At 44.7% G+C, this 18725-nt stretch overlaps 1 protein-coding gene across 2 annotated transcripts in view; it reads right to left on the bottom strand.

Moving 5' to 3' along the window:
- The window catches only part of GRB10 (growth factor receptor-bound protein 10), a 108606-nt gene that overhangs the window by 19109 nt on the left and 70772 nt on the right, over window positions 1–18725 (bottom strand). The window contains exons 5-12 of one of the 2 annotated variants that reach the window (XM_006901588.1): window positions 18341–18415; window positions 16234–16371; window positions 14654–14764; window positions 12762–12860; window positions 4292–4369; window positions 3295–3411; window positions 2421–2487; window positions 2124–2211 (exon numbers count right to left, since the gene is read on the bottom strand). In XM_006901588.1, the coding sequence (XP_006901650.1) occupies window positions 2124–2211; window positions 2421–2487; window positions 3295–3411; window positions 4292–4369; window positions 12762–12860; window positions 14654–14764; window positions 16234–16371; window positions 18341–18415 (773 nt within the window). The remainder of the gene's footprint in view (window positions 1–2123; window positions 2212–2420; window positions 2488–3294; window positions 3412–4291; window positions 4370–12761; window positions 12861–14653; window positions 14765–16233; window positions 16372–18340; window positions 18416–18725) is intronic. The other variant, XM_006901589.1, reaches the window with a different exon arrangement.

Below are 18725 nucleotides of genomic sequence, written 5' to 3'. Positions count from 1 at the left end.
GGGCTTCGCCTGACATACTTTGGACATGTTGTAAGGAGTGACAGGTCTTTAGAGAGGGACATCATGCTGGGTAGAGTAGAGGGACAGCGCAGGAGGGGAAGACCCTCTATGTGGTGGATTGATTCAGTGACTGGGGTAGTCGGGATGGGTGTGTCAGAGGCAATGAGATTGGCACAGGATAGAGCACGGTTTAGGGCTGTTGTACATAGGGTCGCTATGAGTCGCAAACGACTCGACGGCACATAACAACAACAACATTTCATTTATTTTATCTTCTTTTGTTCCATTCAATTGTTGAGTGTTTCTCTTTCTCTTTCTAATTTAGGTCCTAAAGGAATTTAGTCAAGTAGTTGTCTTTTTTACTTTTTGCAGAAGGAGACATGTTCTTCACCTCCTTGTTGAGTCTCTAATTTTGTTCATTCATTATTTTCCCAATTTCTACTAGTTCATTTTCCATTTTTATTTCCATTTTATTCTTCCTATGCTCCCTGTGCAGTCCTACTGGCCCTGGTGTCCATACATCATGGGTTTTCAGTGAGGTCACAACAGCACACTCTCCCCGGGCCCGGGTGTCTTTTTGCTTTTCCCCACCAATTACGTAGACGGAAAACTCCCTCTCTCAATTTTCACCACTTAAAAATGTCTAGACTATAGCATCCTCAGAGTCACTCCTTTTCTGAGTGCTGTTTGGGGTGCTGCTCAGCCAATGCTCAGATGGTAAAGCAGAGATTCCTCTCTCTCTGATTCTGGCCATACCTCAACACTCCCACAACACAGCCTGGAGTTGAAAGATTCAAGTCTTTCGGTCATTCAGTAGGTTAGGTGCTGAGGGAGTAAATGGGACTCACTTCACCACCCTGTCCCATCCTCTCTTTATGTCACGTAATTGAAGATTTCTGTAATAGTAGTTAAACATGTGAGGCAAATGCGAGCTTTTAAGAGCCTATGTGGGATGGGTCTGACAGAGGGGGACAAAGCATTTCACTCTGTTGGGAAGTGCACGTTTCTGTGGGACCATGCATGTCAAGGTCTCCAACCGAGCTTTGTAAGAGCAGAGTGGCCTGAGAAGCACCTCAGTCACACATCTTTGTAACTATGTGCTGGACATTTTAGATTAAGTCATTCCAAAAAGGGCTTGGTCAGTAGGATATTAGCAAGAACAATCAAAGGAGGAACTGAAAAGCTCACTGAGGTTTAATCAATGACTGCTCCAGAAACCCACTGACTGCCACATCATTATGGTCAGGAACCATTTGACTATCTCACCATTATGGTCTAGAACACTGTTACTGCCTTACCATCCTCGCCAGGAGCCCTCGTCAGAACCCTGTGACTGCCTCACCCTCCTCGTTAGGATTTGTTAGGATCCCTGTGACTATTTCACCATCCTCATCAGGAACCCGATAACTGCTTCATCATTCTTGTCAAGAACTCTGAGACTGCTTCACCATCCTTGTCAGGATCCCTGTGACAACTTCACCATCCTTATCAGGAACCCTGTGTCTGTTTCATCATTGTCGGGAACCCTGTGACTGCTTCACCATCCTCATCAGGAACACTGTGACTGTCTCATCATCTTCACCAGGAGCCCTCTGACAGCATTTCCATCCTCATTAGGAACCATATGACAGCTTCACTATTATGGTCAGTTACCCTGTGACAGCCTCACTATTCTCATCAGGTAACTCCAGGTCAACTGATTTGATTAGATGAGCAACCTGGCCAATTTCAAAAGCTGTGAGAAAGCATGTATCTTCACTGTTTTAATCCACTGCAGCTAGAAGTGGTTTGTACTTGGCAAAACCTACTAGATTATAATGCATAAATTAAAAAGTGTGGGTTAAGAAATGACATTTTCCTTATTAGATGACAACGACTAGCTCAGGTTTGTTGGATTTCAATAAAGAAAGGATGACTACAGATAAACTATGGATAGAAATGGATTGGAATTGGATCTATATTGGACCCTCCCCTCACATTTGACCAGCAGTGTAGTCTTGGCTCACAACTCGACCTACTCTCCTTTTAAATGAGAACAGACAACTTCCTCTATACCAAAGTGCACCCAAAGTGAAAAAAATTCATGTTGGACATGAGGATGCCCCTGAGAGAGCAGCTCTTACCCATCTACCAGTCCTTGCTGCCGGATGATCCGGTGTGACTCCTCCCGGGAGATCCTGCCGTGAAACCAGTGCTGCGTCCTGTGGATCACTGTGGGTGGAAGACATGAGGAGTCAGGATCTCGAAGCCTCAAGATTGTCTTCTTCAAAGCACAACTAACTTTCCCCAAAGTCGAGCCCAGTGATTCCCCTGTGGACACCTTTTCTGGTGCACACTCTTTAAGTGCTGTTTGGGACGGGGCAGGGTCTGTTTTCATTTCTTTAAGTATAAAGAGATGAGGCTGTTGGTTCTGTGATTACCTGTACTTAGGTTAGAAGGGTGTAGGGGACTTTGGCTACCCAGGATAGTCATCCGCGTGCTCCGCTTCTGCAAAAGAAATCCCCGTGTTAGCACTAACGACAACACATCAGCACAACTGACAAGCCACCAACATGGCCAGCGGCAGGGAAAGCGGGCACTGCTAGAGTAGGCAACACCTCAGGCGAGGAACACCGACCATGAATCATGCAGGACAGTCACCTGGAGCCCTTATCTGACCACTGAGAGCAAAGAGCCTACGGGCCACAGCTTTTCAAAACAAAACAAAAAAACCCCTATCCAGTATTGCGAGTCTTCAGTGAAGACTTCTCTGTGTAACACAGACACAAGAAAATGCTATGAAAGTGATAACTCTTTGGTTATCAGCAAATGGCTAAATTCAAGCAGTTCCTTGAAACCCTGGTTGATGGTCCCCTTATCTTCAGGATCCTTTCTTGTGTACTGGAGAATTGCTTTCCCAGCCAGCACTGGGTTCATGCTTTAAACAGTATCTTCAGGTCTCGGGAAATGTCAGTCTTCACTACATCTTCTCACCTGGAGATGAAGGTCTGAGCCTCAAGGGTGAGGGACTTTCTCAGGTTGCTCAGCTTGGCTGAACTCTGCCTACTATCAGCAGAGGGTCTGTCCTCTGCCCCTGATAGACAGGTCAGGGCACAGCACATGGTGGGCACACCTGGTGGCTGGGCACCTGGAGGAGACTAGGCCCCCACTGTCTCTTGCCAGTAAGAATTTACATGCCCTAGAGAGCCAAACCCCCTCAGCCCCCGCTTACTTGTCCATACCCCTAGAAAAGACCAACACAATGGGGATGTGACCACAATCGAGCCTGTCTAGCTGGGCACGGTCAAGGCTTACCCTCCAGGCATGGCCCTCTTCCAGGGCTGCACTCTGGGCTTCGGCGGGATTCTCAATCACTCTTCCTGTCTGCCCAGAAAAATCCATGGCCACAAGGGAGTTCTCAGAGACACTGCGCTGGAAGGCGAAGGCCACAGTTTCTTAAAATGCATCAAATGCCCCCAAATCACAGAAGCACACAGGAGGTGTCTTGGCACGGAACCATTGTAAAGACCGCTTGCAAAGGAAAACAGGACAACATTCCTCCTCCCACTTTAATCTTGGAAGTTTCATGTTGACAGTACACTGATGGAAGGCCCCATAAACTACAAATGGCTTGGATGTTTCTTCATAGCATAAGAATGTTCTTGCTATCTCTTGGCCCTTGAAGGCTGGCTCAGCAGGATTATCTGCATGACCTTTCTCAGGTGTTATTTTGTACCAACCCATAAGAGAAGCAGAGATGTAGGTGTGATGCCAGTGTGCCTTGAGGTTCATTTGTTAGGAGAAAACCGAGACTCTCTGGGGCCTAATTTGACATTCTACAGGAACTGACACCAATCATATTTTGGGGGAGGAGCTACATCTTTGGAAAGCAAGGAGAAATATGAGGATGCCATGTCTCATGGGTCTCTGGATTCTCACCAAAGGACAGCTTAATAGCAGCACTCATTGACTCAGGAGGTAAAGGGGGAAAGTCAGAGGCAAGGTCAGTGTCTCAGCAGAGCTGCAAGTCACTGTTCCCAGGTCTGTGTCCTTGAATAGAGTCAGCTGTATAAGCATCCCTGAGGGGGAGCACAGGGACAGGCAGAGGAGCTGCAGAGGTACTGGCCACCAGCAGCAACCCTAGGAAAGGACAAAACATGCCTTCTAGGTGGTAGAACGCTGTGGGACACCACATGGTTGTCCTGAAATGCACGTACTGACTTGAGAACACCTCTCCTAGACCAAGCATTGAAAACACCTGCTAAGGCAGCTGACAGGGATATGAACCCCGGGCAGGTTCTGCCCAACTTACCACAGGAGCTGAGAAGGGAGAGACTGAGGCTTTCCTCTGCTGAGGGATCCGGTAATTCTGGTACAGGAGCATTCCATACTGCAGGGTAAAGGCTGAGTCAGTCATTAGAGCCGGGGAGCCCCAGATTTTCCAACAATGCTCACACCATGACCATGACCAAGTGGCCAGGCTAAGCACAGCCAGACCCAGTTCTCAGTCTCTGTGCACTAAAGGACAGATATAAACACGGCACACTGTCCTCTCAGTCCCACTTGAGTACCAAAGAGAGGAACTCACTGATTTGGGAACATTGTGGATGAGGATGAGGAAGGCAAGAAGCTTGACATCTTTTTTTTTTTAAATTTTACATTGGTTTGCATACAAAGTTCATATATATTGTGTTTCACATTATCCTTCATTCTCAGGATCCCTTTTAAGTGTTTTATGCTATTATTTCATTCTCTTCAGGGTAGGTATGAGCTATGAAGCGTTAATATCATCATTTTTCATGGACATGGGAACTAAAGCATAGAGATGTGAAGCAAACTGTTTGAGACCATGGGAAGTACTTAGGTAGAAGCACATAGCCTGGCTGCCAAAGACTAGGGTGGGTCTCCCCTAACTGAGCTTCCTTCTCACCAACACAGCAGTCATGTAGTAAAGGTACTGCAAACGTACATGTGATCTCACAACTCAACTAAACTCTGAGCTTAGCCTTACTTTTTTATGGTATCACTACCTTATTTCTTTTGTAATTTTTCATATACCTTGTGTTTTGTACACATACTTTGTGTTTTATACAATCATTCATAAACATTATACTTCATATATCTAATTACTATTGTTCTATGCCTATTTTCACTCCGCCACATTGAACCTTTTCCATTACTTTGTGCCCCCTCCATCCACTAAATTCTACTGTCCCAGTGATCTTCTCCCCTTTCCCTAGCCCCATTCTCATCCTTCCCTTTTGAACATATACATAGATCTTTCTCAGTTATCCTCTTATTTCACAATAGTGGCCTTATGAATATTTTTCCTTCCTTAAACTACCCAGAAAGAAAATAAAAGCAAGTCAAGAAGAGGAAAGGAAGTTATCAAGTGGGCCAACTTTCTTTTTATCAGGCTGCTAACTGAAAAGTCAGGAGATCGAATATGCCAGTGGATCAAAAGGAGAAAGGTGGGTAGTCTACTCCCTTAATGATACACAATCTCAGAAACCTGATGAGACAAGTCACTGTGAGTCTGAAAAGACTCCAAGGCCATGAGTTAAATAATCTTCCTGGGAAAGTTTTGCCTGAGGGCCTTGGGCCATTACCTCATGGTCTGTGCCACCATGTGATCTACAGTATAGATCTTAGGCCATGTTCCATGATCTTTCCTCCCCTGTGATCTACAGTGAGGATCTCAGACCACATACATTGGTCTGTACTCCCATGTGATTTACAGTAGGGATCTCAGACAACATCCACTGGTCTGTGTTCCCATTATGATCTATAGTGTGGATCTTAGGTCAGATTCCATGGTCTGTGCTACAACACGATTTGTGTTGGGGATCCTAGCACATGCCTCTTGGTCTGTGCTACCGCATGAGCTATAGTGAGACTCTCAGACTACACTCCATCACCTGTGCTACCATATATTCTATAATGGGAATCTTAGAGCATGCCTCTTTGTGCTACCACGTTTCACAATGGGGATCTTAAGACATGTCCCTTGGCCTGTTACCATGTGGTCAATATTGGGGAACTTAGATCATAGTCCATGGTCTGTGGTATCACGTGCTCTATAGAAAGGATCCTAGGGTATAACCCATGGTCTATGCTATCTTGTAATCTATAGAGGACATCTCAGGCCACACAGCAGTAGCTTAGGCTGTGAATGACTTGAGACTAAATTTAGCATGCAGATGACATCTTTGTCTACACAATGACAACAGTTAGTTGTAGCTATACAAAGTAGATTATCATTTAAAGAAATATAACTTTCAAAGATTATGATAAGAAGCTCTGTTGGTATAGTACACAGACATTTGAGCTCCTAAGCCAATCGCAGTGGCTCACTGGGGGTTCAAATCCACCAGTGGCTCTGGCAGGAGAATGACAAATGGTTTCTTTTGGTATGATTTATGGACCCTGAAAATCCACTGAAGGGTCAGCTGTGGGTAGTTTCTGACTCAAGGACAATGAATGAGTGACACATTATATTACCTTAACAAGTAACATAATGACATAAATAACATCACTCTTAAGACTTTAATAACCCAAATGAGATTGAGTTTTAGGATATAATGCAAAGACTGAATGTCACCATCTAGCTATTGTATATTAATAGCTTCTATTGCTTTCTACTTTTGATTTCTGCAGTGAATCCTGATGAATCCTAGTATCTCACACTTCTATTAAAAGTTACATTTCTTTATCTTGTAAACCAATGAAATAATTTATATTTATGTTCTTAAGTGACACTATGATGTCATGTATAGCCATATATATTTGCTTATTGTCTTTTTCAGTGTTGTGAGGCAAGTCAAAGAATGGCTCAGGGAGCCTCCTTAGTGGTAGATAAATGGGTTAGCTCCACGTATATGGAATGAACTGGACCAAGATCTTTAGCTTGATGAGGAACAATTTTATAGAAGACACACATAAACCAAGTAAGTACTATTAGTGTGGATAGTAATGGGGTGATAGTATGAGCTGTCACCAAGTTCACAGTTAATCAGGAGAGCCAAGCACTGCTTACCAAAAGGCCAAGTGGTGTTGGGGGAGAGAAGAGATGGATGGTCTTCTCCCATTAAGATTTAGCCTGGGAAGCCTGATGGAGAATTGCTACAAGTCAGAATCAGCTGGAAATCAGTGAGTTTGAGTTTCTGAGTTTGGGCAGGGGCAAGTTTGAGTTGCTTCAAGCCACTAAGACTGGGGACTGTTTATTACTTAAGAGTAACCTGAAACACCATATTATACATTCAAACTGTTTTACATATTAAGGAATTATACAATATTTTTTTAGGGATTGTGGTGTTAGTCTAACGTTGGGTTTTTAGCCATTGCCTTAGCCCCCTATAAGGGGGTGTCCTTAATTGCTGACACATGGTCTTGTAAATCATCAACAGCTGTGGGACTAGGCAGAGAGAGAGAGAGAGAGAGAGAGAGAGAGAGAGAGAGATGCGAAAGAGCGAGCAAGCGCGCGAGCGCACACACGTATATGTGTGTGCACAAGCAATTTCCATACTGAGCAACAAGACTTGAGAGAGACTGGAGTAAGACACTCTGGTAAAAGTGAGACCCTGGTGATGAGATTGTGGTAATGGTGGTGGAGAGACTGTGGCATTGCTGTGGAGAAAATGTGGTGTAACCACAGGAGCCTTGAGATAAAGGTCACAGTTAAAGGTTTTTACTGTTCTTGTCTGATAATGGAAGGTGATCTATCTATCTATCTATCTATCTATCTATCTATCTATCTATCTATCTATCTATCTAATCTATCTATCTACCTACACTGAGGCAAACCTTGCTTGCTGCTTGAAGAAACCAGAGGCTTCTTGAGTTTGGAATGCTGAACTGAAACCAAGACTTTTACTAGTTAAGGAATTAGGTTTTTCTGTTAATGTGGCTAAACCTGGATTTGCATTTTGTGATATTCTTTGCCTCCCCTACTCTACTTTCTGTCCCTAATAAACTCCATTTTTGCTACAACTGTTGAGTAAAGTCAGTGAGTCAACAACAAATAAACAAACCTCCTGCTACTGGTGTGGTTCTAGAGGTACCATGGGCCTTGGCTATGGGATATGGGATTCTTTATCTGCTTTCTGCTCTGGGGTGGGGAGAGGCTGTGCTACTATTTTCTACTCTACAGACGGGGATAAATAAGGATTTGCATATGAAAAGTTAAATTTGGGAACCACTAGAATGAAGACTTGGACAATGAATAAAGATGACATACGAAGAATCAATACCTTTGAGCTGTGGTGTTGGAGGAGAGTACTGAGCAGCCCACAGACTTCCAAAAGAATAAACAAATCTATCCTGAAGAGAGCACAACCAGAGTGTTTCTTAAGGGCAAGGATGATGAAACCTTGTTTCATGTATTTTAGGCATATTGTTAAAGGGACCAATCCTTGGAAAAGGACAAGATGCTGGGGAAGATAGAGGGTAAGCACAGGAGTGCAAGACTTTCAACAGTATGGGCAGACATGGTGACTGTATCAGAAACTGTGAGGATGGCTCAAGACATGGCAAGTTTCAGATCTATTGTTCATAGGGTTACTATGTGTCACAGTTGACTAGATGACACCTAACAACAACAGATTGAAGAGATCATCTTATAGAGAATAGAATAAAAGGAAAGGAGTAGTCATTGAACTTTAAAATTTTACTTAAGAATAACATTTTGGAAAAAGCAATCATGACAGACTTAATGTTTCCAATTAATTTTCTAGTTAAGACAATTTACACATGTGCAAGCAATGGTCAATAATTTACCATCCACTATCAATCAAATTTCACAGGATAAGGGCTATTTCAGCATAAATCTCCTACTAGAACACAGCTGCTGTAAGGGACAGCCCGAGGTGCCAGCTCACAGCCTTTCTATGGCTGATGCAGACAGACTGCTGTGACTCACAGGGATTTAGTGGTTAGTGCTCTGTGTGTGTGTGCTTGTGTGTGACTAATAGAGGAACTTCAAAGTCTGTCTGGAAGCATCATACAAGTTACCACTGACAGATGGTGGTGGCTGCCCACAAGTTCACCATACACCACACACAGACCTGACTACACTGATGCTATCTGTTTCATTTTGCCATGGACTAGAGGAAACCTCACCTCTGTCCTTCACTAACCAGGTGACTGGCTTTTGGAAATGAAGGGTCTAGACATTTATCAGAAGTGGTAGTGAACATGGGTGTGTGTATAAGCAGTAGGGATACATGAGATGCAGAAGGGCTCAAAACACACTTTGGCCATCAGGAGTGCTGCTGCAACTCCTACATAGCTTCCACCCCAGAGATGTGGAGTCTCCCTGACTTTCAACCTCATTAGGACTCTTCTCTGTGTTATATGGGCAGAGGCTCATTCAGAGGCTCTCGTGAGGTGGAAAGGAGATGAGACACACAAAGCCCTTGGCATGTGGCAAGCACCTAGGAAACACAAGCCAATGCTACCACATTTTACATTTGCTCGGCACAACTTCTTGGACCTTCTGGACTACTGTGCTACTTGCATCTGGGCCACTGTGCCTCTGTTGGCTAAGGACCTTGCTTGGTTTGTGACATTTCCTTCTGGACTTTAAGGGCACTCTACAGGGATTCTCTAGCTTTGTCTGACTGTCATCTTACTGAACGTGCACTGGAATTTTTATTTCCGTGGCCAAGCCTTTAGAACCGGAGCACCCATTCATTACAGAATCTGGCACTGAGGAAGCAAGACCTCCCTCTTGGGGAAGAATTTCTGTACAAGTTATTATTTATTTTTTTAAAAAACTTCTAGAAGATGAAAGTGGGAAGGGAAGAGATAATAGAGAACTGTAGCTATTTTAAGTTTTAATACTTTGCACAGCCTCCATAGTATCTAAGGAAGGTTTCAAGTAATAAAAGGAATAAGGGAGAAAAGCAAGTATCAGCTGGTCTTGTCCTTTTAAAGCATACTTCTATAAAGTTGAAGACAGCAATTCTAGGTGTCTCTAATGCAGATGTGAGCATAAGATGGATTATTTTGTTTTGCTTTTTAAAGAAAGCCTGCCTGTCTGGGCTCTCAAAGATGCAGCATGCTGCCCCTCACTGTGGTCACTGGGGACTTCCACATGGAGCCCTGATGCACAGGGACCCTTCCCCTGCCTGATCCAGGGCAAAACTCACAACCTCTGCTGTGCCTAAGCTCATTACTGCAGTCACTGTGTCAGTCCACCTCATTGAAGGGCTTTCTCTCTTTGCAGATGATTGATCTACATTTCCATTACTGATGTCATTTTCTAAGACTTGGCCCCTCCTGACACTATGTTCAAAGTATGTGAGATGAAATCTCGCCATCCTTGCTTCAAAGGAGCACACTGACTGCACTTCATCCAAGACAGATTTATTTTTACAGGTTTATTTAACTTAAAAGATGATAACTAATTTCTTTATAAAAAGTTCTTGGGTGTTCAATAAAAAAAAATAGATGGCACCTCTCTATAGAAGGGTCTGGGTTATAAATGGGTTCAGAGACGCTGTAGCTGCAAGGAGTTGTCCCACTTACACTCAAGTTCTCAAGTCCCACCCTCAAAAGCACGCAGTCTGGCATCTACTTAGTCTGTCCACATTCAGAGAAGATGGTGCAGATCCTTTCCTCTAAAGGGACCACAACCATTCCTGGTAAGGAACAAGGGATACTCTGGAATCACCAAGGCATCCAGCAAGGAAGTGAGGAAGGCCATGCCACAATAACCTTCCTTCAGGTTCTTATGTCTGAGCACTCGGCAGTACTTGGCCTCAGGAGTTTAGGGAGGAGCCAGGCAGGACAAGTCCAGCGTTTCTCACTGAGCTCAGTCCCATTTGGGCTCCAGCCTCTGTCCAAGAACCAGGATATTTATGCAAGGCACCAGGGCCAAGAACACAAATGTGGCTGGAGGTCCTTAAGCAAACAGACCTTAGGATAAAGGAAATAAGAAATAAGATAAAGATGGGCTTCATCTTTGTCATCTGTCAAATGGGCTTCATGATGGTATTGATGTCTTAGGACAACGGTCAGGATTAATTACAGTAGTGAGTGTAAAGTAATGAACTATCTGGCCCACAGTGCTGCTGCTGTTGTTGTTATATGCCGTCAAGTCACTTGCGTCTCATAGCGACCCTAGTACAATAGCCCTAAACCCTGCTCTATCCTGTGCCAACTGCACTGCCTCTGACACACTCATCCCGATACCTTAGTCACTGAATCAATCCACCTCATAGAGGGTCTTCCCCTCCTGTGCTGTCCCTCCTTACAACACGTCCAAAGTATGTCAGAGGAAGCCCCAGAATCCTTGTCTCCAAGTAATAGCTTGGTTTAAGCCTCTCCAGTATGAATCTGTTCGTTTCCCATGGTACATTCAATACTCTTCTCCAGAACCACAGCTCAAAGGCATCAATTCTCCTTCTACCCTCCCTAGTCATTGTCCAACTCTCTGATGCATAAGAGTAGATGCTTAAAAAACAACTTCACAAAAACCCAAACCTCTCAGTAATACTACATTAAAATTAGTACATTATATTAATGTTAGCAGCTGTGTCAATTATTAATACTAGTTTTGTTAAAGTGGCAAAGGAGACATCTGCTGTTTTTGTTCAACAATAGTCAACAACTTATTAAATAGATTGCCTATCATGTACAGTAAAATTGTAACGTAATGTTTAAAAAGTCAGACCAGAATTTCATTTTTCCCCTTTACTTTTTTCTTTCCAAAGCAAAGGATACATTTGCAATATTAAAAAATGTCAGACAACTCTCTCTCTCTCAAACACACACACACACACACACTCCTCTCACATCCACTCATTCACTCACATGCAGCATGCACACATTCTAAAGGTGCTCCCCACCCTCCTGTCCTCCAATTGCATAGATACACCCATTTCTCCACACAACATCTCTTTATTTGACAGTCTTTTTATATTTTCCCCACTTGCAGTATTAAGGAATTTTTGCATGCACACTAGCAAATATAAATACGTATTTCTTTTTCCCTTTTTCTCCACACAGATATAACTTGCTCTGAAAATGCCATTCTGCATTCTGATTTTTATTACTATTTTATACTGGAAGTTTTTTTTTTTTTTTGTATAATGGGACAAGGCCATTACAGTAAAACAGCTGTATAGTATTACTTTGGCAACTGCTACAAAACTGCTGTCCAGGGCACTATTCCCCAGGTGGTTCCAGGGAATCATTCTTCCAGAACATACTGTGCACAGAAGTGACTCCTTTGGGGAGCTGTGAGGAGTGCTACAGTTCATCAGATTCGGCTTATGCTTCAGCCTTTTGAAAGCCTCAGAAGCAGATCTGAGGATGAGGATGCTCAACTGTGGAAACCACCTTTCTGGCAAGCGAGACTCTTTCTTTCCATCCCCACAACTCCGATTTTCTATTCCTGTTCCTCTGATCCAATGTTTACCACAGGAGGTGAGCTCTCTCCACACCATGGGATACTTGGCGATGTATGCAAGACATCGCTGCACCGCTGATTGTCTCAGCTGGCTGGCTAGTGACAAGGGCATCTAATGCATGCAGATCAGGGCTGTTGATCCTATAGTGCACAGGATGTACCCAATTCCTGGACAGAAAAAGAATTATTTAGTTCTGAATGTCATGAGGCTAGGAGACCTGATTCTAACACAGCTAACAGTAAAACCTCTGCTGGCAGCTCTGAAGATCCTATCTAGAAAGGTGCTTAAGTACATGATAAGCAGAATATAAGAAAGAGCAGATGGAAAATGGTCTATCATGCACCCAGACATCAGAGAGACACGAGGTACCTTGAGGAGCCTGAAGGCTGTCATCCAACAGGAACGGCTCTGCTCGTCTTCTGCACAGAGCAGCCTCAACTCTTTAGTTTCACTCCTCACTTTGTTTGGCTAAAAGGAAGCACCAAGAAAACACCGTAAGTGCAACACATGGAACCAGAAAAGTACCTCATGTTCATGTGAGTCTGAATCTCACACAAATTGAAACCAGCAGGGACACTACCTGAGGAGGGAACATGGATTTGCTCACACATACACACACCCCTCTACACCCACACACCTTTGTGTTAACTGTCCATTCTTTCACTTACTTGACACACCTCTATCACAGAACCCTTGGGGATGAACAACAGGCTGTGTGGCCTTTATTATCTAGATAATAAACCATCTCAGCTGGTGCTCAGGGACTTGCAGAGGAGAAAGAAAAACAGCACTGCAAGATAGTAGTGATGCTTAGGAATAACTAGAAGGGGTGTTAAACTTAGTCAAGAGAAAGTGGAAACCCTACTCCCTCCACACCCCAAGTTACAGAAGCAAGCTCCCCAAATGCTCAGCGAGATGGAGGAGGTAGTAGGGCAGGGGCAGCCACTGTAGGATGAGCCACGAGAGGCTAAGAATTGTCCAAGGTGGGCATTCAGGAGCCTGAGGAAGAGGGGGAGGGAAGGAAAGGGAGAGGTAGATGTACATCTCTGACAAGGGAACTGACAGAAAGTGAGCAGAAGAGGCAGGAGAAGGAGAACCACTGTGGAGGGAGTGGTCAACTGAATCTCCATGTGAACCTTCTGCAGAAAGACATAAAGCACAGTGCTAGTGGACCCTGATCCCGTTAAGCCATGAGAATTCAATTAAGAATCTGTAAGACACTGATGACCCTCTATGAGTGACTGGCATCAGCCTGCAAATAGCTGGTGAGTGAGAGTGTTTACATAGCGAGTATGTGAGCACATCTCTGACAACCAGATAGAGGACACCAGCCTGCAGACCAGGTGCTAGTGAGAGCGAGTGTCCACACAGCAAGTATGTGTGTGTCCCTGACCATTCTGACAGCCTCATTGAGAGAGGGCAGTCTGAAGCACTGTGGGTGGCATTTCCTCTTGGCTTACAGCTTACAGAGCAGCTCCCCTCTCTCCTGGGTTCAGGGTTAACCCCTGAGTTTAGAAGTCAGCAGGCCTGGAATGAGAAACAAGCACATGGCCTCACCAGTTCCCTGACCTAAGCTATGGAGTTGACTTAGTGGCTCTCCTTACTATGAAGGTGATAAGGTAAAGAACATAAAACCTTTCACAGAGTGTGAATCCATAGCAGTCATTCAATGAACATTTCAGACTATCATGAATATCAATAATATTTCTACTTCTCTAGTCAAAAAGAACACTGTGTATTTGCACATGTATATATGCATGTTATACACACAAGTTCATGTTATATGCATATATGCAGTGCATAAACACTTAAGTGTGCTGTGTGCATTCATGTACATATGTGCTGTGCTGCATGTGTGCACTCAGGTGCATGCACACAGAGGGTGGTGGTGAGGCAGCCTCCCCTGTCTGATGTTCCAGTGAACACAGTCCACAGAGAGGGCAGCAGATCATCTGGGGGGCGCCAACAAGCTGGCTGGGCTGGGTCTTCTCCCCTCACTGGCTTCTTTTTCCCTTGCTCTTGGTGCAGCCCTGTTTGGGAGGCAATGTCACCCATCACCCAGCCTTGTCTGCATCTGTACTTCCTTCCCTTCAGTTTGGTAGCCACTCAAGGGCTTGCATACCATGGGCCATGAACATTTTTATGTGAATGTGGAGATACAGTGTGAAAAGCCGTGTGTACAGTGTGTTTCTGTTGAACATGAACATCAAGTCAACTCTGGTTCTCACTGTGGATTCTACAATTGTGGTCATGGTAAGTACCTTTATACAGAAGCCGTGGTCAGTAGGGGCACTGTACTGCTTCTTCCCAGCAATCAGGGAGAAGATGCTGCTGTCCTCCAGGTCCGCCAGCAGCTGCAGGTGCCTGGGCTCCTGTGCATGAGAGAGCAACTTTTAGCACAGAGAGGTGCTTTCAGCATTTTCGCCAGCAGAGGGCAATGTGTTACGTTAAAACGCACAGTTCCCACCAGCCTGCATTCTAGATCTACTGCAGGCAATAAATGTAATGAGGGCTAGATAAAAAACAGTCCTCCTCAGTCTCACTCGCCTGAAAGCAGCAACAAACCCTCTTGATGGTTAGAATGTACTTGCTACTTCTGCCTAATCAAACTCCAAAGTGAAATCCAGGAGGAGATACACAAAAACAAAGGGCAGTTAGATCATCCTGTCCAGAGTGAGCAACCTGCCTGTCAGGAGAGCCCACAGCTTTATTTGACTACTGACACCTGTCACATTCCCTTCCAGGGGGTTCTCCACTGCTGTGCTTCCCATGGTGGGGTGGACACTGCCTCTGATGGAACAGTGTGTGTGTGGTGTGAGCAGCCTGTGAGAGCAGGGATGTGAGAGTTAAGGAGCTGCCCCTCTAGGGAGGGGTATTGTCCACACTGTTCCCTGTCTCCTGCTCACATTCCCCAGCATGCAGACATCACAGACCTTGGCTCAGCCCCTTCCCTTCCCAGTCTTCACAGAGCAGCTCTCAGAAGGTGAACTCCTTTGGCTGGCAAGGCCCCGCTGCAGGGTGTATGAAGGTGCACAGAGGTAAGATCCTGCAGATGGGATCCCACAGATGGCCTGGAGAGAGAGTCCTCTGACCAGTTTCTCTCCTGTGAGGCCACCAGCCATATCCATCATTCACATCTGTGTCCCCCGAGAAGGTGGCTCACACACAGGGCAAATTACCCCAGAGACATTAAGACAGGCATTAAGATGCAAACACCTTTTGTCTAGTGTAGATCCTAGCTGTCTATTTAGGAGGATAGAGCCAATATCTCTGAAAACTCTGCAGTGGAAGAGAAGGTTGCCCTGCCCACACCTGCAGTGAGGAAATGTATATGAAAACGTGTTGTCAGCATTCCAGCTGGCCTTTGCAGCACATGGACCCAATGCAAGTGGAACGGAACGCTGTTCAGTCCACAGCCAGATCTGGAAGCTCTGCTAAAACTTGCCCTGCATCTCTGCAACATGTAACATCTATGGACAGCACGGTGGCTGCTGGAGGCTGTACCCACAGTGAAGCGATAGCAAGTGATCAAACCTCTATGGACAGAGGGACAACATGGTGGCTGCTAGAAGTTGCACTGCAGTGAAGGGGCTGGCAAGTGGTCCCTTTTCTCCCTCATCAAAGGAAGGGGCCCTACAGCAAATCCCAGTGACATCTCTGAGAGGTTCCTAGGCTGTTCATCCCAGGTTTCTTCTGAAGACAAGGAACTCCCTGTTTGTCTGTGATACAATTAGTAAGCTGCTGCCAGCTTCAAACAGTCAAAGTTCCATTCTAAAACAAGGCTAGCAGCCTAAAAAGTGGTGTAGGAGTCACTGATAATTGCTATCTTTTTTCAAGTTACCTTGGAAGTTCCTTTCATGGAGCAGTAAAGTCCTGATCTTCGCAAGCATACATATAGCTTTTTCCAAGACTTCTTGCCCAGCTCTTTTATGTACAAAAAGCCCTGAATTTCAGGACAACTGTTGGAGTTTAAAAAATTCTGTTGAAGAAATTTTAAGTTAGTAATGTTAATGGAAATAATTAAAGCGAGTATGTCATTAATATGGCTAACATTGTGACATGTCAGACATTCAAACTGTTCAAATACTTTTTTTTGGTATTTAGAGTCTTCAGAAGGGAGCTCTGGTGGTGTAGTCTGTAGAGAGTTGTGCTGTTAACCCAAAGGTTCAAATCCACCAGATGCTCCTCAGAGAAAGATGGGCAATAGCCTTCTGTGTGATTTAAAACCTCTGAAAACCTGTTGGAGTATCAGCTATGTGTCAGTTCTGACTGGACATTAATGAGTTTGAGAGTTTTGAGATATTTTTCTTTTTAGACATCTTGAAGTTACAATCAAATTGGTGTTGTAAAAGAACATAATTAGTATTTAAACATATTGTGAGCAAATTGATCTTTCTAGCATTGGTGAAAAACATCTAGTAATACTTGTCCTTTTAAGCCAGGACATTTTGTATGAACCTGCATTTCAATACAGGAACCAGCCCCAGCATGACCATAGCAGCGTGACAGGGAAAGGACATGCCCGGGACTGCTGTGGAGTGCTGTGGACAGTGATCACCTTGTTGGCCTCTGTTCCACCTGCCCCTCAAATAAGGGTATGGATGTTGCCCCACTATCTCTCATCTGCCTGCTGTCTATAGTTCCTAGGGGATGATCCATTTCTGCAGGTACCCTTCTAACAGGAAGCCTTGGCATTAGTAGGAGGAAGGCTTCCAAAGCAAACCATGCCTTGATCTTCCTCTTGGTGAGGACAGGATAAGGGCTATCTCAGAGGTAAGGCCAGCAGGGAACACGGCTTGTCCTTATTGCTGGACCACAAGAGGGCAGCTTGTCATCTGTGGACAGATGGGGAGGCAGACAGCACTGTGCTAGTCTCATGCTGCTGCACCAGTCTTGAGCATCAGGTCTCAAGAACACAAGCCGGCCTCACAGTAAAAGGAGAGAAATGCCCTCATCCTGTACCATGGCCCAGTGAAGACAATCACTGTGGACAACACTTCAGGAACAGAGGGACATGCGAAGCGTCCAAAGGGCTCATATGCTGGTGCCAGGAATTGCTCATCTTTCAGAGCAAGACTGCCCTGAGATCAGTGGGGCAGGAGGGGCTGATTCCTGTAGAGCAAAATTCCTGTCGCTCCTGTCAGATCTGAATGTGAGGCCACCTGGGCCCTGCTAGTGCCCTGTGAACTGCTGATTCTTGGACTTACTGACACACTTCTAATGGCCCAGGAGCAACACCTGCCCGCTCCCACTCTCAAACCTAGGACAGCACATACAAGGGCAATGAGGCCTGTAGGCCGTGCTCTGCTTGGACTCAACTTCAGAAAAGAAGTGGACTGGCTCTCCTATTCACATGTGCAATAGGTTACTTACACAGAAGAATCTTTATAGATATGAAGCCATTCTTCTATTTACTCAACTCTGTCCTTTCATTGTGGGTCAAACAGCTGGGCTGTCCTGGGTTGTGTGTTACATACATGAAGTAGCCAGACTCAGAGAAGATGCTCTGCCTCAATATGTCCATCTGTCCCTTCTGCAGTCTCCTCTTTCCTGTCTGTCCATCCATTAAACTGTCCACCTGGTCCTTCTGCAGTCTCCTCTGTCCTGCCTGTCCATCCAGTCCATACATTGGTCTGTCCACCTGATCCTTCTGCAGTCTTCTCTGTCCTGCCTACCCATCCAGTCCATCCACTGGTCTGTCCACTTCGTCCTTCTGCAGTCTTTTCTATAATCCTCTCCATTAGCCTGCCCCTGGTCTGCCTATGCTTTAGAACTGTACTACTTGAGTTTCTTATAAGTATATCCTGTTTACAAGGGTGTGTTTCAGTTTGAAAGATCCTGTCTACATGCACATTTCCCAATTAAACATTTATTTTCGGTTATTTAAACCACTCCAAGAGGTAAAACCAACAGCATTGACTATATAGAGGTCCATTTTTGCCCAGTACCTGTAAAAGCTGGCTTTGGGGAACACTGCCATTGGACTGCTGACACCAAGTAACCATCTGCTCTGGGAAGAAAGTCTAAGGAAATGGAGAAACACAAACGTGTTAAAGGTTAGCCTGTAAATGGGAAATCAGTATACTTACATATAGGCATATCACAATTAAAACTTAACCTACAGGGCCACTCTGTACATTTTCTTTAAAGCCATCTCCTCCTGGTTGTAAATTTTTCAGAATACTGGGAAGACTCTTTTATCTTCTCCTGGTTGTAAATTTTTCAGAATACTGGGAAGACTCTTTATGTTGTGGATTAGGACTACTAAAGTTTTTCCAAGCTTTTCTTGAATGAAGTTTACAGTCCTTGGTTTTAGTCCTAGGTCCATGATCC

The sequence above is a fragment of the Elephantulus edwardii genome, unplaced genomic scaffold, assembly GCF_000299155.1.
Source record: "Elephantulus edwardii isolate Elephantulus edwardi_28Jun2011 unplaced genomic scaffold, EleEdw1.0 scaffold00337, whole genome shotgun sequence".
NCBI classification, from domain to species: Eukaryota; Metazoa; Chordata; class Mammalia; order Macroscelidea; family Macroscelididae; genus Elephantulus; species Elephantulus edwardii.
Note: the sequence above shows the minus strand (reverse complement) of the source record. Positions and strands in the feature narration are given on the sequence as shown.